Below are 25,440 nucleotides of genomic sequence, written 5' to 3'. Positions count from 1 at the left end.
CGGGGGTTTAACCTAGTCTGATTATAAAAGGCGATAATCTAAAAGTCTTAAATGTCGTTAAGAGATATGGCAAATCCCATGGGAGATGAACAACATCATATGTGTCACTCTGTTCACCATGGTTGCAGGGAGATGAATATGACGACGGACTACATGACAAAAAAGGGGCACTAGCACAAAAACTCTACTTTGGTCTTTTAATAATTTCGCGTCTTCCCTCTCCCTTATCATTCAAAAGAATACTTTAGGTATCTCCAATTAAAGGAGCTAACATAGCTTTTCCCACTCAACAAAAAAAAAAAAATACATATCAACCCTAATCTAAAAGTCTCATCGAACCCGACCAATCAGCCTAATTTGGCCCTCAAAATGACCTGATTTCAACTTGAACCGACCCCGTGATCAACTCTAGCCTCAAGGTTTAAAAAAAAAAAAAAAAAAAAAAAAAAACTACTGATTAGTCAGGATACTCATGAATCGACACGTGTGACCTTCAACTATTCCAAGTTTTTTTGCCCTTTTTTACCGCCTGCCTTAGATTCATTCTGGTGGGGTACAAAAATCAAGGGACAAACCAAAATTCCCAACCCTCCAAAAATCCTTAATACTCCGTACTTTGTAGTTAATACTTGGTTACATTTTCTTTTTGTTTTTTTATTATCCTTTTTACTTTTTTAGAACCCCATATTATAAAGGGACCCCCACCTTATTATTTTCATTTAAAGTAATAAAAACACAAAAAAATCCAAATATCAAAACCGTCCTATCCAATCAAAAGTCGACAACGCATTTGACGAAACCAGTCTGGTTTTATAAAACCACTTTTGAAAACCTCTCTTTTTTATCATCCAAATCTCAACTCTCTCTTTCATTACTCCCGTGTCTACCTTCCTGCCTCATGTACTCCCTGCAGATTTATCTCTCCTCTAAGGCTCTAACATTACTACAAAATCATACTTGTTATATAACTAATTTTTTAGTATATTATCCTCTCTCTTTCTTCCTCACTGTATCATTCCTTATTTTCTCTCTCCTTCCGCATTCCGTACTTATTATTATTAGTAAGTGATTGAGTGAGGGAGAAAGAGAGATCGTTGTACGGAAGGAGAGAGAAAATAAGAAACCCTCGGAAATGGGGAGGGGTAGGGTTCAGCTCAAGAGGATCGAGAACAAGATCAATCGACAAGTCACGTTCTCCAAGCGTCGGATTGGGTTGCTGAAGAAGGCACATGAGATCTCCATACTCTGCGATGCCGATGTCGCTCTTATCATCTTCTCTACTAAAGGCAAGCTATTCGAGTACGCTTCTGATGCCTGGTATGTAATTTACCTACTTGTATATATTTATTGAAGCTCAGAATTTTATTTTTAAATTTTTTTTATTTTTAAATTTTTTTTTTAAAAAAAAAAACTTAAATTTGATGACATAATTGTTTTTTATAAGTATTGAATTTTTGGGGTGCAATTCAATTGGTGTTTTTTTAAATTATGAATATAAACTAAGTATAGAGGTGATTATGTAGGGATCATGAACAGTATGGATTAGTTTAGTAAATTCTATGTAGATCAGGTGGTTTCTTCTGTTTAAACCTAAATTCTTCCATTTTTAGGCACCTACTTAGAGAATATAGGTTAAATTAATTTCATTTTAACAATTTCAACGTTTCGAAGTTTGAACCTCAAATTGTATTGTACGGAGTATTACTCATATTATTTTTATTGAAAAAACTAATCCATACTCCGTATATATATATATATATATATATATATATATATATATATATATATATATATAAGTCCTTTCATTCACTGTACTGTTAAGCACAATGGACATCATTACCTTTGTACCTTCTTCTTGATCAAAATGGTTTTCTTCGATGTTAGAGCTACAAGAACAAATGGACTAAGTACCACTACCAGTAATCTGATTTGCTTTAATTTTGTTTTTGACCCCAATTTTTTTTCACTGTTTTTTTCAACTGATTTCAATATACAATTTGACTATATTAATGCGTTTTCGTACATATGGAATACTATGAAACTATACAAAGTACATTGAAATGAATTTTAAATTTTATTTTTCACAAATGAAAGATACAAGTGACAATATGATACATACATAAAAAAACGTTTTTAAATGAATGGGTCAAGCCATATAAATTAGTACAAATTCAACAAAATCAATGGTTTTTTTTTTTTTTTTTTTTTTTTAGCTATTTTAAGAAAAAGGTTTAAATTTGCAGTTTTGAATACAATTTACAAATCAATAACACATTTACACATCTTCTATACAAAAAAGTTCATGATATATATACTACGTTCTATCTAAGTCGATCCTAATAGTTTGGCTTTTTAAGGCAAAACCCATGCACAATTCACTCTCACAATAACTTTTTTTTTTTTTTTTTTTTTCCACAATCCTTACAGTAACACTACTACGTAGAAAATGGTATTTCCATGTTGTACGGACTACGAAGTACTTTTTGGGTTTTACCAAAAAAAAGTTGCAATTTTTTAAAAAAAATTCTTTTCCTTGACAATTGTACTTCATACTTTTTACTTTTTATTATTTATTATTTACATCGTAAGATCTTGTATCCATTTTTTTAAAAATCTCCTATTCTGTACACGTACTACGTGTTCTATTATTTTTAAATTCCAATTAAATAATACGGAGTATTAGTCATTTATAAATCCTTGTATAGCATTTTTAAATAAGTTTTTCTTTCTTTTTGTTTTAAAAAACGGTTTTTCTTTATAAAAATAAAATCAAATTTACAATACCTAGTTCTATATATATCTATATCTATATATATATATCCTCTAACACATTTTTTTTAATGGGATTCCTATGTCTCAAATTACATTGTGAAACTCTTATATTTTGAATTTGATAACTTTTATACAATAGAATGTCAATATCCTGAAAATCATGTAAAATTAGTGATCTTTCTCCACTTATCTCCTTCACTTTGGTCCTGGCCAAATATATATAGCCACACCTATCTCCACCAGTGTCACAGGCAAGGTTGGATAGCAAGACTATAATGGTAGGTCGTTTTCCTATTGAATGTCAAAAATGTCTTTCTTCTCTTGTCGTTTACCTCGACCTGTAACCTCTACATACCATTCCAGGTAGCACTTTGCACTCAAGGATCCCATATGGCTATATATAAGCTCTCACTCTATGCTCAATAAGAATTTCGAAGAGTAGAATATTAAAGATGGTAGCTAAATAATCTACATAATCATCTCAAAGTATAGGTGATGGAGGTTGAGAAAATGTGAAACAAAAGTATAGTATTCATTTTTAATCTGTGTATATTACATTTATAATTGATTTCTTGATGGAGGTGGAGTCTAATTGACTTAGAATTTGTTATATATACCCGGGTGTATCGTACACCCAACTAAGTAACTAACTCCAAGGTTAATTTTTACTCTTCATTTGATGATTAAATGAAAAACAATCATCAAAATGAGTATAAAATACCCATGGCTGTACGACTGTACGATATATCCGGATGTATATAACGATCTCTCCTAACTTAATAACTAATACACTTCTTTTTTTTTTTTTTTTTTTTTTTCATTCATTAGAATTATGTTGCTATATATTAGCAATATGCGCGTTTGCACACACTAATCTTTGTCTTACAAAATGCAATCTCTCTTCTTTTTTTTTTTTTTTTTTTTTTTTTTAATATATAATATGATCAATATTTTCATTGCATGGTGACCAATCTAAGTATATTATGCATTGGACCTTTAAGTAGCTTTAAATTAGAAAAAAAAAGTCCATCAATAAGTAGCAAATTAGCCTTGGGTGCATCTAGATCTACGAACACCTAATGTTGCGGATATGTATATCCTAGTTGGGATATTAAAAATAATGTTGTTGCAAATTGTTTGTGCATTGAATACTATTCAATGGTTACAACAAAATTGTAGTTATTGTATTTAGTTTTAATCTTGGCATATTGTCCATTCATCCAATTTACTTTTTTTTTTTATATTTTATTTTATTTTTTTTGACGAGAACAAGAATAATATCATTAAAAATTCGCATATGTAAACCACAGATGTAGAGAAAATAACATAACTTTTACAATCAAAATCATAACTAATTTGCATATCGGGCATAGCTCACACTCTACCGCTTCAAACTTGACGCGAGCAGTGATTTTCGATGTCTTTGCATCTTTTCAATTAGAGACCTTCGCAATCTACGTTGATATTTTGATTGTATAGTTGATGACGAACCCTAAACCCATGTGAATCCAAATCACCTTCTCAATTATTATTAAAACCTTAAAAATAAAATTTTCATCCATAAATGAGAATCAAAATCCCAAAAAAAAGGGAAAAACCCAAAAAAAAATAGGGATAAACTCTCACAAACGAAGAGAACAAAACAAAGCAAAGAAAATCAAATAACAAAAAAGCAAATTAAATCAAAGTAAAAGGGTCGGAAATAGTCTAATTTCCGAAGAAGTTAGACTATTTCCGGTCTAAACAACCAAGAAAATTAAAACCCTAAAAAGAGGAGAGAGAAGAGGGAGGCCGCTATTTTTGTTTAAGAAAAAAACTTTAATATTTAATAAGAAATGAAAAAAAAAAAGTTTTACGGTTTATAAAGCAAAAATTTTGAAGTTTGCCATTGATTCATATTCTTGCAATTTCTAAGTTCAGATGATTCTTCCATCTCCATTAAAAATCAACATTTGAGTAATACAATAATACCTACACTTTCGTTTATTACGAGTTTATTTTTTATTTTTTATTTTTTTTTATGTGCGGCTGGTCACAACCGTGTGACTGTTTGTAAAACACGGACTAAGTCTAATAGAGTAACCCCTATTATAGTAACAGAATAACCATATATTATATTTATTGAGTGACCATCAAATAACAAAGTAACCCTACCCAGCATAACCCCTATATTATTAACTAAGTATTCGCTATAGTTATAATAGAGTAACCCATTTAACACTTGTGGTCAGGAAAAAAAAAACACTAATTGAGTAACCCTCTATAACACTAATCGAGTTATCCCATGATAGTCAACCACAGATAAAAGTTAGTGAAAAAATTCACATAGTCAACCACAGATAAAAGTTAGTGAAAAAAATTCAGATGGACATAGAAAAGGCGAGATAATTGGTACTCCGTACTAAAATCACTTTCCAATTCTTTCTTAAATCAATAAAGTTGATACATTCATAATATACGATCAACTTAAATTTTCTCAAAAAAAAAAAAAAAAAATGATCAACTTAAATTATTATTATTTTTTTAACATCATAAAATTTAGTTAAAGTTGCACATTGAAGACTCTGAAAAAAATGTAAATCTCCATATATAATATGCTTAATGAAATAATCTTGTTAAAATAAAAATTTATATCCAATCAAAATATATAATTATCAAGGTCATTTCATTTTCATCTCTAGTACAACTGTTAAGCCTTAAAGTAAGACTGATCTCATTTTCACTGTCGTTTAATGATAAGTCTTTTTTTTTTTTTTTTTTTTTGGTTTTGTGAAAATTTAATGATAATTCTTAATCATGGTTCTATTGTGTCAAAAAAATAAAAATAAAAAATAAATAAATAAATAAAAGAGAGAGAAAGACCATAGTTGTAAATCCGATTTCAATGTAAAACAATAGTAACATACAGCTAAAATTGGAGTACAAAAGATCATTTCTCAGAAAAAATTGAAGTAACAAGATCTTAAACTCAAAATTTTACTGATCAAATAATCCTATCTGCATGCTCAATTTGAATTCCAAGACTCAAGTGCAACTCAAATGGAGTACAAAAAGATCATTTCTCAGCTCCCTACAGTCATCCTTATCACGTTTAAAATATATTTCCTCAATTTTATTAAATTAAACACTTTCCTTTTTATATTCATCATTTAGCGATTTCAGTCATCAATAAGTAAAAACAATAAACATAAATGACTTTTCACATAGCACAAAATATGTTTAACAATTTTTTTCTTATGTACTTCGTATCTACTGCCAATAATAAAGAAAGCTAAGCTTAATATTGAATAATACAAAAGTAACAACGTTACAATTAGAATTTTAACTTTAATAATACAAAATTGTCACAATTTAATCTTAGATCTTATAAATTAATAGAGTTCATAAACTACAATTAGAATTTTCCTATATTGAATGTTAATGCCATTATTATAATTATTTCAAAGAAAGACCGGATCTTTGTGATGAAGATCTTAAATATTGATAGCAGAACATAGTTGCAATATCTTAGGGCTTGTTCACTTCTTCAAGTTAATTTCAGTTCAATTCAGCTCCAATCAGTTCAGTTCAATTCAGTTCAATTCTTAATTTCTTTCTCTCATAAAATATTCTTTTCAGCTCAGTTCGGTTCAGCTTTAATCAGTTCAGTTCAATTCAGCTCCAATCAGTTCAGTTCAGCTCAGCTCCAATCAGTTCAGTTCAGCTTAGCTTAGTTCAGTATATGTAAACAAGCCCTTAGCACTAATTAAAAATTTAATATACTAATTAAAAATTTATATTTCACTTAAAATTAAGCATCACCAAGGCCAATAACTTGATTTAGTTTAATTAGCTTAATAAGTATTTCTTAAAAAAAAAAAAAAAAGCTTAATATGTATATCTAACATGATCAAAGTGTCCATGAAGTCTTAATCTAGAAACAAACAGTGAGGACCTATGTACAATAGGTCACATATTAAAATCCCTCTCCCCTAGTTGTACTTTGTATTGCCCTTAGCACTTTTGCACCCAAAAAATAGATGATCAAAGTGTAATTTCACTCAGCTCACATTTATCTCTATAAGCGTCTATAGTCCCATAAAATGAATGACGGGAAGCTAAGACTGGCAATTAATTCTATATCAAGAAATATTTGATATACATTATTTTTTTTGAGGGAATATTTGATGTACATAAATGGGCTTAATTATATTGTAATTAAGTGTAATTAGCTTTTGTAATTATTGGGCTAAGTCTAATAGTACTACATTTTATATAACCTTACTTCAAACTGAATAGGACTTTTTGTGAAGAACTACCTTATACAAGTCAGTTTTTGTGAAAAACTACCTTATTAAAAACATGTTGTAAGAAACTACCTTTTAAATAATAAATGTTGTAAGAAACTACCATATAAAATAATTTATGTAGTAAAAAGCTACATTTTGCCGAATTATTGCATTGAATAAGAGACGTTACATGATCCATTTTCAATCATTTTTTCTCCTTTTTCCACCCAATTTCTCCATAGCCCCCTTATAATCCCTAATTACCCTTCTATTTCATTGTTAAATTAAGCACATGGTAGTAGCTTACAACATTTAGTTTTTATAAGGTAGTTTCTTACACAAATTTTTTATAAGGTAGTTTTTTCACAAAATTTGATGTATATAAGGTAGTTTTTCACAAAAAGTCCAACTGAATACAATCAAGGAGACAGTTTTCCTAACACTTTAAAATGAGACCTCACTTTGACAGTTTGACATGTAATCCTTGTTTTTTTTTTTTTTTTTTTTTTTTTTAAAATCTATATGAGCAATCCAAGCCTATAATCATAATATCAGTATATAACATACCGTAAATACATATATAGCGCATTGCCTCAAAAAAAATACATATATAGAGCAAGCGAGTCGAAAGTTACTTGAAAACATAAATCTTTCAAACTCGTTTAGTTGCTGTTGTAAAAAAAAAAATAAAAAAATAAAAAATAAAAAAAAATAAATAAATCTTTTAAACAACAAATTAGCAATAATTAGACCAAGGAGATTGATGAATCCTATGAATATTTTGGTGCAAGATTTAGTGATAAAAAATTAAGCGACTCTTTAATGTGGATATTACTTCAGATACAAGATGAGATGTGGACATGGAAAACGAATCAATCAATCAATCAACCTATACTAAAAGCGAAATTAAAAATGACACTTGTCATAACCTAGTTAAAAAAATTTCCTCCAAAAGCTTTTTTTTTTTTTTTTTTTTTGCCAAAGCTTTTTAGAAAAGTATTTAATTTAATACTTACTTAACAATGATATATATTTCTTTCCTATTTGGCAAGTATATTCATTTTTGCACATTCAACAAAGATTTATTTATTTATTTATTTTATGACGGGAACAAAGATTTTATTCTTTTATACAATAATGTTTTCTATAACTTTATAATGTAATCCATAGTTATTTTTATTAGTCTTGCATATATTTCTTCCTCTGTTTTCTTTAATGATTTTAAAAAAATCGTAATTACAACTTTCATCCTATTTTGGAATTTAATAATATTTTTTATAGTAAAATAATTGTATTAAACTAATGATAAATATTGAAAATTATCGTGTATGATACGAGATCTAGCCTAGTATAACTACTAAATGTAAGAATAACTAGGCATATTTATGAGACTCTCATATGACATGTTTTATTTTATAAAATATGATTAGTTTTTTTTTTTTTTTTTTTTTTTTTTTTTTTTTTTTTTTTTTCATGTAGTATTGGCTTAATATTAAAGCTAAGCCTTATTTTAAAACATGCTTCCTCCGTTTTTATTTAGTTGCAACACACCCCTTTTGCACGCATGTTAAGGAAGATATTAGATTAGGTAAATTTCACAGCTTAATCCATTCGTTTACCTAATTTAATCACCTCATCGATAAGCGTAATAAAAGGTGTGTTGCAAGTATTAAAGAAAGTATATGAATTAGGATTTGGCATGTGGTTCTATCATAGGCCAATTCAGTAGATGCCAAGTAGCTTTACATTGGTAAGTGTGGGGTGGCCCCAAAGACCTAGGATTGAATCTTGTCTATAGCACGTGCACAACTTCTCTCTAGGCCAAAAAAAAAAAAAAAAGAAAGAAAGACGTGTACGTGAGCATACTAGTTTGAAAGTGTTTCCTTCATGGTTGGGGGTGGTGGGGTTAGAGGGATCAATGCCAATTGCCAAATAATAAGAGATCTTATCCAGGAAATCTTAAACAAGTAGTAGTCTAGTAGAAACAGAATCCTTGCATTTGGATTATATATCAGATGACTAAACTGGACTATAAATTTTGATATCATTCAAATGGTTCTTAGATGTCAAGTATTCAAACTATATCTCTTTTTAGTTCTTGACCTGTTCTGTGTTGGTGTTTCACCTAAGAGCAGCATGGAGAAGATCCTCGAGCGCTACGAAAGATATTCATATGCAGAAAGACAGCTTACTGCTCCTGATCCTGACTCCCATGTATGGAAGTTACCTTGTTCCAAACATAATAGTTGAGATTTCACATATAAATGGGCTTCAGATGATAAATCATGCTTACTACTTTTAGGTAAGCTGGACTCTGGAGCATGCAAAGCTCAAGGCTAGGCTTGAGATTCTGCAGAAAAATCACAGGTAATAAGTTATCAGAACAAATGCTGCTCTATGGAGAAACCATCCTATCGTCGAAAAGTTTATGCCTTTTGATCTTTGCAGGCATTATATGGGAGAAGAACTTGATACCTTGAACCTGAAGGAACTTCAAAATTTAGAGCATCAGCTTGACAGCGCTCTTAAACACATCAGGTCAAAGAAGGTATTTTACAGCAGCATTAACTTATCTTCAAAAGCTAACTTAGTTACCTCTTTTGTTCTTTTTATCAATCTGATGGTATATCAATTTATAGTCAAATTTTATATGTTATATGCGGAGTATCTTACACGTGAGGCTATGATCATTATTTTGGATATGCTTTGTGCAGAGAATTCAATACTCGCTTTATACTTTGGTCATTTTAAGGGACATTTGACCTTAAATAATAGGTCACATTTGACTTTAATGGTTAAAACATACTAATTTTGATCGTAGATTTGGTAGAACTTATTTATTGGTCCGTAGTAAGGCTACTTAATTGAATGAACATCATTGTTTTGAAAGCCACATTTTATCTTATTTTTCCTACCTTCATAATGCACTGCAGGAAAATTAATTAGAAATGCTTAGGTACAATTTAGTACTTTGTGTTTGATTATCAGCTATCAAGTTTACATATTTTGGGGTTGTATTTTCCAAGGGTTAAGCATCTAGTAGTGGTATCACAGCTCACATGATCAAACACAAACCTTAAATTAATTAGAAGATTTAAAGCATTCTTATTATCTAAGCTAGTATAAAAGATGAAAACATGAAATCAGAATATTCTGATGCAAACATACAAGTAGGAGGTGATGGTCAATATCATCATGCCAACACTGGAAATTATACTGGGGAATTGATGAACCATACCGGCATTGGCCAAAGATTTTAGTGTGTATCAATCTTTTGTAAACTGAATAGTTAGAAAAAAGGTTAATTGCATCTAGGCCTTGAGGCCTTCCCAAAACCTGCCTCGGTGAAAACAGTATTGGGTTGTTATGCCTGCCTAACCTAAATCTTTTCTTGAAAAAAATGTATCTTTTCTCCTCAAAGTTTGTATGTAGTTATGCAAGAGTAATAAGAGTTGGATAAATCCATGTTCAAGAAGTTTCTAAACAACATATCTATTTTTTTTTTATCATCAATTAGATATAGAGACTCTGACTTCTACAAACCAACTGATAGAGATTGACAAACGTAAATATGGAAAAAGGTTGAGCATATATAGAGTTGGCATAGTGGTCATTTGGACTAGGTCTAATACGGAGTAATTTAATTACATAGTACATCATATTCAGATGATGAATCATTTTGTTCAATTTTAGTGCGGTCACAATTATTTGGGTCTTGGATTGTCATGTAATCATGTTCAAATCTATTGTGAGCATATTCTTTGAATAAAAATGGATCATACTGAGTTAATTTTGGGCTGGTTTGGAACATTTTTGGTTTAGATCATAGTCTAGTGATAACCTAATTACTAGGGATGGCAACGGGTTGGACTCGGAGCGGATTATGCTAAATCCGACTCCGACCCTACAGGAAGTCGGAGCCTAAATCCGACTCTGACATCCGACTCTGACTTCAATATCCGACCTCCGACTCCGACTCCGACTCCGATCCGACCCAACTCCAAGTTTTTTTCCGTTATTCAATATACTTTTAGAAATTGGGCTAATTTGGCCTACAACCCACACCCAATGCCACCATGATCCACACCAAAATCCATGATCTATCGGAGTCAGAGTCGGATAATCCATCATAGTCGGACATTTGTCGGAGTCGGATTTATTTCTCGGATTTTTTGTAGGATCCGACTCCGACCCTCCTCCGACTCGGAGTCGGATTATTTTAACGGAGTCGAACTCGGATTACTTTTTTCTCGGACTCGGAGTGAATTTTTTTACCTCGTATCGGGGCGGAATAGGATCAGATCCGGACTAGATTGTTTTCTTTGGTGTTCAGAGAGTCACAAGGGGCGGGGTGAGAATCAATCCCAAGATTTCCTGGAACCGGGAGGGAGCTCTAACCACTTGAGCTATCCCTCACTCTCGGATCCGGACTAGATTGTCATCCCTACTAATTACATACATACTAATCAAGTCTAGGTCTGGTAAATTGGTTTGTATAATTGAATTAGAATTTCCATGACTATCTCAACGTTTTTTTTTCTCCTTGCATAAGAAACTATTGTACTCCATTGTAATTGCTTGGTTAGAGAAGATATAAGCAAATAAGCTAACAAATTTGTTCATCTTTGCAGAATCAACTCATGCATGAGTCAATTTCTCAGCTTCAGAAGAAGGTATGCAGCCCTAGACAAAGCATCTAATGGCGAAAATAAATTCCAAAAAATTGTAGTATCCTAATAACTTCATTTTAATACAACAGGACAAAGCCTTACAGGATCACAACAACTTGCTAACCAAGAAGGTATTATCTCATGATTCATGAACCAATTCAATTTTTAGGACTTCAAATTAGGAGTATCTTTTTCATACCTTAAAAAAAATGTTCAATCTTAAGTACTTGTAACCTTTCTTTTGATATGTTGTGTTGCTAAAGATGAACAATGTATACTGAACTAAAAATAGGTGAAAGAGAGAGAGAAGGCGTTGGCTCAGCAGCCTGAACCGGATCAGCATAAACATGACAATAACTCATCTGTGCTCATGTCTCAGGCTTTGCCCTCATTGAATATAGGGTCAGTCCTCAATGACCTATTGTGTTAATTTCTGCTATTTTCTCTATTATTAATGTTTCCTTTTAGAGTCAAATTATGACATTTAGCAATGCACACTTTGTCACACTTGTATCAGTTATATGTAGTTTTCATGTCAAATTCCGAATTTAGAGGAAAAAAAATGGTGTGCTAGTAGAAAAAGCTTGATCATATGGTGTATTGGAGTGTCACACGTTGTGTAGGAATATGATGGAAAATGTTTGGTTGACAATAGTTTAGGGAAAGAATTTTGATGAAGTTACAATTATCTTTATATGAGCTATTAATCAATTACAATGTAGCTAGGGTAACCAACCCTAGTATAATTTTGATCTGTTTCAAAAGTCCTTAATGTGTGCTCCTACCGCGATTATTATGATGTTGTGCAGGTATATGATTGCTTCTTTATCCATTAACTGAATGTGTTCAATGCTTGAAATGCAGACCAGGGACAGGCAGAAGTGCTATAGAAGACGAACAAGCAACACAGCCACCAATGCGAAGCAACAGCTCTACCCTTATTCCATCCTGGATGCTCAGCCACATGCCTGACCAGTAAAAGCAAACAGATGATTATCTTCGAGTTTAGACATCAGGGAAACAAGTAAAGATAATGTTGCATGGCTTGCATCTGTGCACTTTGTATAATAGTATTGGCTAGAAATGTTGTTGATGTATAAATGTAAAACAAAGATGGTTAGGTAATGTTTTGTATATTTTCGGTTTTTGCTGAGACTGCCATGGAAGACTTCAGTGAGTATCTCTGAATTCCATGGGTTTGGGAGAAATGGATGCAGCATAAAATAAAGGTATTCAGTTGATGTACATAATATCTGCTTAGGCTATTTTTTTTTCATCTGTTTAGGAGTATATGTTTTGTATATTTTCGGGTTTTTTTGTTTTTTGTTTTTTGGTTTTCCCCTTCATCTATGCATCTTGCATCAAAACAAGATTAGTGGCTATTTTATTATATTGTAGACGTAGAAGGAAAAGAAAATAACAGGAAATCCGGAAAAGTTTTGACTAAAGAAAACTAGGAAAATGTAGGGACTAACTAACTAGCTATTGGTTTGGATGATGTTTGAGTTTGGTTTATGAACGAATGTGTCTTTGATATACGACATTTTGTACAGCAGAAAACCCAGATGATTACATTTTAGATGGATTCTCATTTAACTCGTGTTCAATTATCTTTCCACTAGTTGCGAGTCTAGCTTGTGACCCACACAACTTGTATCAGAACTGGAGAACTAACGCGATCATATACTTTATGTGGTTTATATTGTTTTTTTTTTTTTTTTGGTGCAAAAGAGGGAAAAAAACCCGAAAATAAAAAACAATTACACAACCAAACGTGGCAAGGCCACTCCTACCATATCCTCCCAGAGAATGTTCTTTATTTCGATTGGAGGATCATCGAAATAAACCACATTCTCTTGGAGCCCAACCCCCAAATTGGCGAGTTGATCCGCCACTCTATTCCCTTCCCTAAAACAATGACAAATATTAAAAAAAGAACCAAACAAACTACAAAGACGACGACAATTAACAATGATGTGCACGCATTCTCCCTGCGGCTGGTCTTCCTTGGTGATAGCCTCCACACACGCTTTGTTATCCATCTGTATTGCTAGCCTTGAAATGCCTTTCTGGTGAGCTAACTTCAGTCCATACTCAAGAGCAAGAAGCTCAGCTCTATAAGCAGTACAAATGCCAAAGTTGGCTGCAAATCCACTAATAAACTTGCCCTGCTCATCTCGAATAACTCCTCCACCTCCTGCTATTCCTGGAGAACCTTTTGCTGCTCCATCTGTATTCAGAGTCCACCAGCCTGTGGGAGGAGCTAACCATCTTACTTGCACTTCTCTTCGAGTCTTGCACACTTGGTTATTGCTTGAATGAGACAAGACAGGGGTGGAAAATATACCCCAAACTTCTTCAGCTTGGCTTCGAATAAAGGCCCCTGTATCACTCGGAATTTCCTCACCCTTTCCAAACACAAACTTGTTACGCCACCTCCATATCCACCATAAAGTAATAGCAAAACAAGTGGGCCATTTTTCAGAAAATACAGTACCTTCAGCCTCTAGATTTCTCACCATCCATTGCGATAGATCACCATTGTAGAAAGCAGGACTGATTGCTGAACAACCCACACTAGCCCAGATTTTCTTTGCAATAGGACAGTCACACAGTAAATGAAGCAGGGATTCATCTACTCCAAGGGAACATCTGTGACAGAGAGGGCCATCAGTGAGCTTGCGCTTTAGCCTATTTGAATTGCACAAAAGACGATCATGGAGAGCCAACCATAGAAAGGTGCGAACCCTCTGCTGTACAGGAGTTTTCCAAGCCAATTCCCATTTTGGCTCCCTGGGAATAACATCATTATCACGCATCAGACTCACAGCACTTTTGCAAGAAAATTTCCCATTGTTTGATCCTCTCCAATAGTGAATATCCACAGCAGCAGGGTCTTCTACCAGAGAGTGTGCAGCTATTTGTTTCACTTGTTGCTCAGATAGAAGATGGGCAAAAAGCTCCCATCTCCAACCAACACCATGTTCCCACATTTCTTCCACTATAGCACCTTCAATAGAGCTTGGAATATTGGCAGTAGCATACTCACGCAGAGGCTTAATTGTTGCCCAGCAGTGCTCCCAAAATAGCGTTTTGCAGCCATTACCAACTGCTAATTGCGATCCCTTCTTGATCCAAGCCTCGTTATCTGTTATGCCCCTCCACATGTTGGACATACTTGAGGTGGGTGTGAACATATCAATGTCACACCTACCTTTACAGTACTTGGCTCTAAGAACTCTTGACCAAAGGGCTTGTGGTTCGGTTAACACCCTCCATCCAAGTTTTGTTAGAAACGCTGAATTAGCTTGCCTAGCCGATCGAATACCCAAACCCCCTTTGTCTCTAGGAAGCTGCAATGTATCCCATGACAAGAGGTGGATTTTCTGCTTCTCATTCGAGCTACCCCAAATAAAGCGTCGAGCTTTCTTGTCAATTTCATCACAAATTGACCTTGGGAGTTTAGCTGTTTGCATTGAGTAATTTGCAAGGGTGGTTAGGGTAGATTTTGCAAGAGTTATTCTCCCTGCCAATGAGAGATATTTAGTTTTCCACCCCGTGAGCCTCCTGTCAATTTTTTCACAAAGATGGGAATAGGTTTCCCTAGTAACTCGACTAGTCAAAGTTGGCATACCCAAATAAAGGCCCAAATCATCCGTGACTTGCATTCCCAATTTGTCACTAATTGACAGCCTATCTTCCTGCTTCATATTTCGTGAAAAATAAACACGGGATTTGGGCAAACTGACTTTTTGCCCTGAGGCACTACAAAACCGATCAAGACAGTCCTTGATTACTAGTGCTTGTTCCTCCGAAGCCTCTGCAAATAATATGAGATCGTCCGCAAAAAACAAGTTAGAGAGTAAAGGACCTCCCCTACTTGCGTAGATAGGTTTCCACCTCCCCTTGATTATTGCCTCCTCAATAACTTGGTTCAAACGCTCCATACAAAGAACAAATAAGTATGGAGAGAGCGGGTCACCTTGACGAATTCCTCTAGATGGATAAAATGCATCAGATTTTTCCCTATTCCAAAGGACACGCATGGATGGAGAGGTGACACATTCCATGATGACTTCGATCATGATTTGAGGGAAGTGCATTTCGAGAAGAGTATCCCTAATGAAAGACCACTTGAGCCGATCATAAGCCTTTTCAAAATCGATCTTTATAGTCATGTAACCCTTACCCCCTTGCTTTCTCTTCATCGTATGCAAAACTTCTTGAACTATGACAATATTATCCGTGATTTGCCTTCCCGGGACGAAGCTTGATTGAGAATGAGCAATTATTTTCGGGAGAACAAGCTTGATTCGGTTTACAATAGCCTTTGTACTTATTTTGTAAGTCACATTACAAAGGCCAATTGGCCGAAATTGGGAAGGGAGTTCCGGATTGTCAAGTTTGGGAATAAGCACAAGGAATGTTTCATTAAGAGTGTCGGGAAGTCCTTTTCCTTCTAAAGCTGCGAGAACCATGTCATACACATTAGGGGCAACTAAGTCCCAATTTTTCTGGTAAAATAATGCTTGAAACCCGTCAGGACCCGGGGCTTTGAGTGCCCCCATATTATTGATAACAAAGTCAATATCTCCTTGAGTATATGGTCTGCATAATTTCCTCCAGTCTTCCTCTGAGAATTGATCACATATACCCGTTGGTATGTTGTATACCCCATCATCATTATCAGCAGTAAACAGCGTAGCAAAATAATTCACCACCACATGCTTGACTTGCTCTTTATCATGAATCCACTGCCCATTGCTATCTTTTATAGCAATAATTTTGTTTCGCCATCTTCGAATGATCGTACTAAGGTGAAATAAGGTAGTGTTTCGGTCTCCGTCTTGAATCCAATCCACCCGTGCCTTTTGATACCATAGCATCTCTTCTTGATCAAGAACCGTGTCCAAATCTCTCCTCAGCCGAGCCTCGAGCTTAATTAACCCCGAGTTGCGACCAAGAGCCAGTTTTGTTTGAACCCCCTGTATCCTCGCCATCAATGTTCTTTTTTCTCGAAAAATATTATAAAAAACCTCTTTGTTCCAATTTTGAAGGTCATTGGAAAAAGATTGCAATAGGGGGACTAATGGAGCTGATTTGTCCCACTTCTCAACCATGAAATCTACAAATTTTTCGTGAGACAACCAAACGGCTTAGAAGCGAAACGGACGATCAAGTGCATCGATAGGAGCAAATCCATTAGAAGAAATAAGCAGGGGACAGTGGTCCGATTGGATTGTAGGGAGGTGTTTGACACGAGCCGTGTTAAATCGAAGGCCCCATTCCGAGTTGCATAGTGTCCTGTCTAATCTTGCACTTCTTCTTGTGTCAATAGAATTTCCTCTAGCCCATGTGTGAGTTGGGCCAGAGAATTCCACTTCAATAAGCTGATGATCTTGCACCCAATGGTTGAAGTTGCGACTCCGTCTCGAAGTTTCAGCACAACTCGAGCTACGTTCCCAGTCATATCTTGTTTCATTGAAGTCGCCCATGAGAAGCCATGGTTTGTTATTCCTCTTTGCAAAATCAGATAAGTCACGCCACAGATCACGACGATTAGAGGGGTCAGGACTTGCGTAAACAGAAGAGAAATACCACGGTTCTTCTCCCCTTTTCGACACTTCCATTGTGATGTATTGATTTGATTGGTGAATAGGGTCGATGGTAACCAGTTCATTCTTCCAGTACACCCATATTCCACCGCTAAACCCTTGTGCATCAACACGAGTATGACCAATGAATCCCAAAATATTACCAACACGCACCGCATGATCACCACCCATATGAGTCTCCACCAGAGCAAGGACAATGGGCTTATTAATCCGCAAAACTTCCTTCAGAGCAGTAAGAAATTCTCTACTTCCAGCACCTTGTACATTCCACACCATACACGTTATGGGAAAGGAATCAGCAATCAAATTATGTTCACTATTCATAAGACCTAATGAATCAGGGAATTCAGAATGATAGGCATGAGACATTGCACGAAAAGCTTGATTAACTTTCCAGGGCAATTTCAGTGTCACAATTAGCTCCGGTGTCATTTGACTCGACACCGACCATGAATGTATCTCCACCTCTATCTTGTGAATCAGGGGGTCTACTGTTCCCAAATAAGGTTCTGTCATCGGAGAGGTTACACACAGGATTTTCTCCGGGGGTATTCGAACACAAATCGGTCTCGGGGGTAGCTGAGACATGGGAAGGGTCTAGGGAATTTTGTGGACTGGAAATTGGCTTAATGCTGGCTTCGTCTGTGTCTTTGGGAAGGGCTTCTGTGTTAGCTTGGAAAATAGCTTGTGAGTTTTCTTTGCCAGCTGGATTGATATGTGAGGGAATAATTGGATTGCTCACAAAGGGAATATTTGTGGAGTCAGTTAAGATATTAATTTGCTTTGATTTATCTTTTTTTCCTATTTTGTTTCCAATTTTTGATTTGCCCAAAAAATCGTCCCTTTGAACTAGGATTCTCAGAAGATTTTCCTAGGATAAAAGGCAAATCTTTAGCGTGATTATTATCTTTTTGAGTAGCATCCGCCAAATTAACCACATTATTCTGAAAATCCCTAGAATTAAGGCTAAGACTACCCAAATTCTCCACATTATCCTCGCCCAAGATTTCCTCTGTTTCCTTATTCTGCTGATCCAGTATAGCAAATCTTGACCCAATTTGCTTTGTTTGCGGAGCGTTGACTCCCATAGGTTGACTCTGGCGTTGACCACCTTGCTGCACTGTTTGACCTGGTGTACCACCAGCCTTGTCCTGCTTTCCTCCTCTTCGCCGTGGTGGTGGTTTTTTCACCATCATCCATTAATCATGTTGTTCAACAGATGGAACTGGCATCTCCTGATCATTATCTTGATGCATAGCAGCTACATCCTCACTGTCCGACTTATTTTGATCATTAAAATTGCAATGATCACCCTGATGGCCAATTTTCCCACACTTGAAGCATATCATTCGAAGCCCTTCATACTGAACTTTCCAGATTTTCCCTTTAAGCCAAAATTTTGACAGCAGAGGCTTGGTCAGATCAAGTTCCACACTTAGTCTTGTAAATTGGCCTCTTTGAGCAAGTTCAGTGTTATTGTCAATTCGAATAACTTTGCCAATCTTTCCTCCAATCATTTGCAAGAATTCCTTGTCAAAGTATTCGACAGAGAGATGTGGGATACGAACCCAAGCTGTTAAGAAGCGTAAAGGTGCATCATCAGGAATAAAGTTGGGTTGCCATTTACGGATTGTCAAATAGTTGTCATCTAACATCCAGGGACCCTGAGTGAGGACATGGTGATAGTCTCCAAGATTGGAGAATCTTGCTATAAAATAATCATGCCCTATATCTGTGAGAACCAGACCCCCCTTCAACTCCCATTTTTTCTTGAGTCTCTTCATAAGCGCCATATACCCAATCTTGCTATCAAACATTTTGATAATAAGAGTGTGTCTCCATGGCTCTCTGATTCTGCGCTTCTCCTCCTTAGTTAACAGAATTATGGGACATTTTGGATCATCAATCAAATTATCCGGGGGTTCATCATCATCAGAAATGTCTTCCTCATCAATATCAAATTGATGAATTATGTCATTCCCCTGTCGCACTTCGTTTGCTACCAAATCCCTAAAGGATACAGTCTTATGAGTAGTAGGCTGATTGTTTGGAGTGCCAGAAGGGATTACAGTATTCTCATTATTGAAAATGATATGATTGATTTTTCTTTTTGGCTTTTTGGATGAGCGATGAATGAGATCCTGTTCTTCACGAGAAGGAGCAGGGTTGAGAGAATTGGTTTCCATCGAGAAAATTCTGTTTTTTACTCTCCTAAAAACCAAACTATTAATTACTCCTAAAACTCTCTAACCTTTTAAAAAAAATCAATTATGTAGGTAATGTGGTTTATATTGTAGCTCCGGTTTATCTTGCCTTATGACTACAGTATAGGAGGAAGAAGAAGGCTGGCAACCAATATCCTCTTTGCCTGGAAGGCATACAAAAGGCGCGACAGAGAGTAGCTAAGTGAAGCAACATGAAAGGTGGGAGGAGAGCAGAAGAGGGAAAGTTGGGTTTGTTGTGTTCTTGTCTCTTGTGGAAATGGTGCTATGCCATGAATAGATAACGGTTTGTTGCTCACTTATTTACCTAGCAATGCTAGCATTATTATAACTAACATTTGCATAATTTGAAATTCGATCTACCATTTCATAAATATTAAATTTGGAATCAAATGACGGATCATTAGACCCTTTATAATCAAAAGGCTACTACAAGAGACAATGAGACAATAAAGAGCATGATCTAGCGTCAAAAAACCATTTACTACTTCCTAGCTATGAAATTTATTTGTTACGCTATACGACTATTAGACTATTATGTATTAATGTATACAAGTATAATTAATTTTTGATATTTTTTATAAATGTATTATGGCTAATCATCAATTCAAGTTATCAACATACATTTATTTTAGGAAAATTTGTCATAAAGGTCTTTTTAAGTAAGTCTTTTTATTATAAATGTTACTCCGTATTTTATACTCCCTATGTCCGACTTTACTTGTAACATTTTGACTGGACACGCTTGTCGATGTACATGTTTGACCGTTGATATCTTTTATTATATATTTAAATAAGTTATAAAAAGTTTATATTAAGAAATTGTACATTAAAATAGACCCAACAATATTTTACATGATTACATGGACTTTCATATAATAGCTAAAAAAGATGGTCAAGTGAAATGTGTGAATAGTGCAAAAAGTCAAACCGTTGCGAGTAATTTGGGACGGAGAGAGTAAAAAAAAAAAAGGTAGCACAAAAGGTCCTTTTATCGCAATTAGGTTATAATAAGGGTCCTTTGATTGTTTTCCGACAATTGACTTTTTTTTTTGATGCCTTGCACAAAAATCCGTTTTTCCTCTTTTCCACCTTTTCCGCCCTAATTTCTTCATCGTCAACCTCAACGCGAACCCTATTTTGTGAATTTTTTTTTTTTTATCAAACTCCGATTCTAGTCTCTGCACATTAAAATTGAAGGCAATTGAAAACAAATTGAACCAAATGAGGGGGAAATGGGGAAAAAAAGGATTTTAGTGGTCGTATACAACACATGAATTTTTTTGGCCGAAAAAAAAAAGTTAATGGTCGGAATCCGGTCAAAAGACCCTCTCCGCAGCCTAAGTGTGATAAAATGACCTTTTGTGCCACTTTTTTTTTAATAAATAAAAGAACATTTACAGCAAAAAGACCATACAAATACTTTAGAGAGAGAGCGCTTACAAAGCGGTCATAATGTTGTAACACCACACCAATATTAAGATTTAAGGATGATTATTATTAATTTTTTTTTTTTACAAAATAATGATAAGAGAAAGTTATAAAGATTTTTTTTTTTTTTTGTGAAAGAGAGGGGCAAGCCCCAAGAAAACAAACAAAAAAACTAAGAAACAAAACCAAAATAGAACAAACCAAACAAGAAAAAGAAAACAGAAAAAAGAAAAGCAAAGCTAAACAAACTCGACACAAGACCAGCTAGGCACGATCCTTCGGAACCAATCTTGCACGAGCTACCCCACTTATATCCTCCAATAAAACGGCCCAAAGATCCTCGGGGATCGCCTCAAATAGCACTATCTTCTGGTCAGAGTTTACTCCATAATTGGCCAACCAATCCGCAGCTTGATTAGCTTCCCTATAGCAGTGACTTATAGTCACTTTCCACCCTTGACGAGAGATAAGCGCTCTACATTTTGAACAATATGAATATAAGGAGAGTGTGAAGGGATATCCTCTACCAAAAACCGCACCACCACCTCAGAATCCACTGTCAATTGCACCTGTTTGTGACCAACATTCCATGCTATAGCCAAGCCTCGCATTACTCCAAATAGCTCAGCTTTGGTGTTCGAGCAGGTTCCACAATGGGACGCAAATACTTCAAAAACTTCACCAACAGCCCCTCGAATAAGACCACCTGCACCAGCTCTACCCGGGTTACCTTTGGATGCTCCATCGGTATTGAGCCTCACCCAACCAACTCTAAGAAACTCCCATCGAATGAACACTTCCTTTCGTCTTGTAGAATCAGTAGCAGCTAGCTTCCAAGGTCTATCTAGAGCCCTTTTAACATCACCAACTCTGGCTTGGATGAAAGCAACTTGGTCAATAGGAAACTTTGGATCACTAGCAAAAAATTTCTCGTTTCTCCATCTCCAAAGCCACCACAATGTAACAGCAAAGGTAATTACTTTCTGTTCTTCTACCTCTAAACCCGAATTTTCCAGATTAAAAGTAATCCAATCAGCACACGAGTTATCAAATTCAAGGCTCGTACGATTCATTCCTTGCTTTATCCAAATAGCAGCAGCAGCAGGGCACTCACGAAGTATATGATTCGTGTTCTCTTATGCCATCCCACAGACTTGGCACCTTGGATCATTCGTCAGTTTGCGTATAAACCTATTAACATTGGACATAATATGATCTTGCACAGCTAGCCATATAAAAACTCTAATCCTTTGCGGGATTGGAGCTCTCCAAATTAGTTTCCAGGCTTTCTTAGCCTCATCACTAATAGGTGAAGTGTTGCGCATAATCTTAATGGCTGAACTTAGAGTAAAGCCACCTGAAGAAGACCCGTTCCAGAAAATTTCATCAACCGTATTCTCATCATCAGTTACTTCATGAGAAGCAATTGCTTTAAGAACATCATTAGGCAGAAAATCGGCAAATAAGTCAAGTTTCCAGCCCACATTAGAATCCCAGAACTCACTCACCTTTACCTCCTGTAACTGAGCAGGGCGCAGAGGATCTGCATATTCAAGCAAAGGCACTTCACTTGCCCACTTATGCTTCCAGAATGAAGTCTTCCTCCCATTCCCAACAGCCATGGACACTCCCTTTTTCAACACATCAATATTGCCTATAATGCCTTTCCATACATTGGAAGCATTTGATTTTTCTTTGAACATATCTATGTCACACCTTCCGTCGCAATACTTGTTTCTTAGTAATCTTGACCATAGGGACCGAGGTTCGGTGAGGACACGCCAGCCTAGTTTAGTCAAAAAGGCTGCGTTCGCTTGCCTCATAGATCTTAAGCCCAACCCACCTTCCGACTTAGGTTTCGACACATTCTCCCAAGCCACAGCATGAATCTTGCGATGATCATCATCTCCACCCCACAAAAAATGCCGAGTTTTTCTATCAATATCATCACAAATAGAACGCGGGATTTTGGTAGTCTGCATTGTATATACGGGATTGAAGACAAACATGATTGAGCTAGTGTAGCCCGTCCAGCCAAAGACAAAGTCTTTGTTTTCCAGCTAGATAATTTGGCATTCACACGGTCAAGCAGATACTGGTAGTCACCTTTAGTCGTCCTCCCATTTATTGTAGGCACACCTAAGTACTTCCCCAAATCCTCAGTGCTACTTATAGTCAAAGTATCACAAATAGCAGGTCTGGTATCTTGGCTAGTGTTATCTGAAAATAATACACACGATTTTTTGAAGCTCACTTTACTACCTGAAGCATTGCAGAACCTATCCAAACACATTTTCATACATGCTGCCTGCTCAACTGAAGCCTCACAGAATAAGATAAGGTCATCTGCAAAGGCTAGGTGCGAAATGTCGGGGCCCTTTCGACTTGCTCTTGCCGGCTTCCAACCTCCAAATCGAACCTCATGTTCAATTAAATGTGCCAAACGCTCCATACAAATAACGTATATATATGGAGAAAGAGGGTCACCTTGGCGAATCCCCCTAGATGGTGTAAAAGCATCCAAAGGCTCACCATTCCACAAAATCTGAAGTTTAGCCGAAGTAATGCAATTCATCACTACATCCACCATGGATTGAGGGAGCCGTAATTCTATAAGTGATTCACGAATGAAACTCCAACGAAGGCGGTCATAAGCTTTTTCCTAATCGATTTTCACCGCCATCTACCCTACCTTCCCTTTCTTATACAACATGGAATACAATATTGTCCGAGATTTGCCTTTTCAGAACGAAACTACATTGGGTAGGCGAGATGAGAGTAGGAAGAAGGGGTTTAAGCCGATTTACAATCACCTTTGTCACCACTTTATAAGTGATATTGCATAAACCTATCGGTCGAAAATGATTTGCTTTTTGAGGAACATCCATCTTCGGAATTAGTACAAGGAATGCATCATTAAGGCCATCCGGAAACTCACGACCTTCTAACACATCTTTGACTAATTTAATTAAATTTGATGCCACCAAATCCCAATACTGCTGGTAAAAGAGCGATTGGAAACCGTCGGGACCCGGGGCTTTAAAGGCTTTCATGCTCATTAGAGCCTTTCGCACTTCACACCCCGAGAAAGGCCTTGACATAAGACCTCTGTCCTCATTCGAAATATAAGGAAAATGATCAAACAGTAACCTTTCCCCAATACAGTCCGAAGGCTCCTCTTGAAAAAGATGCATCCAATAATCAGTCACCATTTTTTTAACAAGTACCGGACACTGTACCCACTCTCCATCCAAATTTTAAAGAGAATCAATCCGGTTGCGCCTTCTTCTAATTAGAGTAGAGAGATGAAAGTATCTAGTGTTCCTATCACCATCTCTAATAGCCTCCAGCCGAGACTTCTGAAACCACAACATCTCCTCTTGCTCTAAAATCTCATCCATCTCCCTTCTCAAGACCGCTTCTAATTTAATTAGATGGCGATCCCTACCTTGAGCCAAAATACGTTGAATTCCTTCAAGACGAGCCCACAATTCACTTTTCTTTCTGAAAATGTTATGAAAAATCTCCCTGTTCCAACTTGATAGCAAACCCGAGAAGGACTTAAGGAAAGGAATTAAAGGGGCCTCAGTATCCCACTTCGACCGAACAAAGCTTTCAAAGTGATCATGGTTCATCCATGCTGCCTGGAAGCGGAAAGGTTTGCTCGCATTTGGAATCGGAGCAAACCCCGTAGTGCTAATAATGATCGGGCAGTGATCACTCTTTGATTTAGGTAAATTCCGAACAGCACCTTCAGGAAATAAGGCCCTCCATTCTTCGTTCACTAAACCCCTATCCAACCTTGCTGACTTGAAAGTCTCCGGAGAATTACCTCTAAACCAAGTATGTTCCGGTCCCGAGCATCCAAGATCAATAAGGCTGTTGTTTTCAATCCAATTAGAAAAGTTTCTACATCTTCTCATCAGCACCACCAACGCCATTTCTTTCCCTGAAACTTGTAGTTTCATTAAAATCCCCTGCTACAAGCCAAGGCCCCGAGTAATTCCCTTTTATTTTCTCAAGCTCCTCCCATAATTCCTTGCGAAGGGTACTGTCTGGACTCTGGACTCGCATATACTGCTGAAAAAAGCCAAGGGACTTCATCAATTTTCTGAATTCTAATAGTCACATGCTGCGAGTGATTATCATACTCTGTCACACTCACTTCTTCAGTTTTCCAGAACACCCATATTCCTCCAACAAACCCTTGCGCCCTTTTCTGAATTCTAATAGTCACATGCTGCGAGTGATTATCATACTCTGTCACAATACAGTCACTCCCTTTTTTTTTTTTTTGTTTTTTTTTTTTTTTTTTTAAGAGAAAGTTATAAAGATAAACAACAGTAGATCCTTATTCGCATAATGCACAAAATGCAAAACTGCCAAACTAATATGTTGTGTTTTTCCAAAAACAATCTCAATCAATGTCCAACAAAATCAAACAATTACAACACAAAGTTTA

At 35.8% G+C, this 25,440-nt stretch overlaps 3 protein-coding genes across 3 annotated transcripts; 1 reads left to right on the top strand and 2 right to left on the bottom strand.

The window, feature by feature from the left end:
- Positions 1 to 950: 950 nt before the first annotated feature.
- On the top strand, positions 951 to 13,013 carry LOC145567372 (agamous-like MADS-box protein AGL8 homolog). Its single transcript, XM_081626637.1, has 8 exons — positions 951 to 1,317; positions 9,176 to 9,254; positions 9,343 to 9,407; positions 9,489 to 9,588; positions 11,672 to 11,713; positions 11,800 to 11,841; positions 12,003 to 12,112; positions 12,575 to 13,013. Exons 1-8 carry the CDS (start codon positions 1,133 to 1,135, stop codon positions 12,687 to 12,689), a joined length of 738 nt encoding a protein of 245 aa, XP_081482763.1. The 5' UTR covers positions 951 to 1,132; the 3' UTR covers positions 12,690 to 13,013.
- A 3,853-nt stretch (positions 13,014 to 16,866) lies between these two features.
- LOC145566251 (uncharacterized) lies at positions 16,867 to 17,694 on the bottom strand. Its single transcript, XM_081625726.1, has one exon. The coding sequence runs from the start codon at positions 17,692 to 17,694 to the stop codon at positions 16,867 to 16,869; it is 828 nt and encodes a 275-aa protein (XP_081481852.1).
- Positions 17,695 to 24,235: 6,541 nt separating this feature from the next.
- On the bottom strand, positions 24,236 to 24,919 carry LOC145566250 (uncharacterized). Its single transcript, XM_081625725.1, has one exon. It carries the CDS (start codon positions 24,917 to 24,919, stop codon positions 24,236 to 24,238), a length of 684 nt encoding a protein of 227 aa, XP_081481851.1.
- Between the last annotated feature and the right edge of the window lie 521 nt (positions 24,920 to 25,440).

This window comes from Chenopodium album, chromosome 11 (assembly GCF_948465745.1).
Source record: "Chenopodium album chromosome 11, dcCheAlbu1.1, whole genome shotgun sequence".
Lineage (NCBI taxonomy): Eukaryota > Viridiplantae > Streptophyta > Magnoliopsida > Caryophyllales > Amaranthaceae > Chenopodium > Chenopodium album.
The sequence above is the reverse complement of the archived record's forward strand: the minus strand, read 5'-3'. Positions and strand labels throughout refer to the sequence as shown.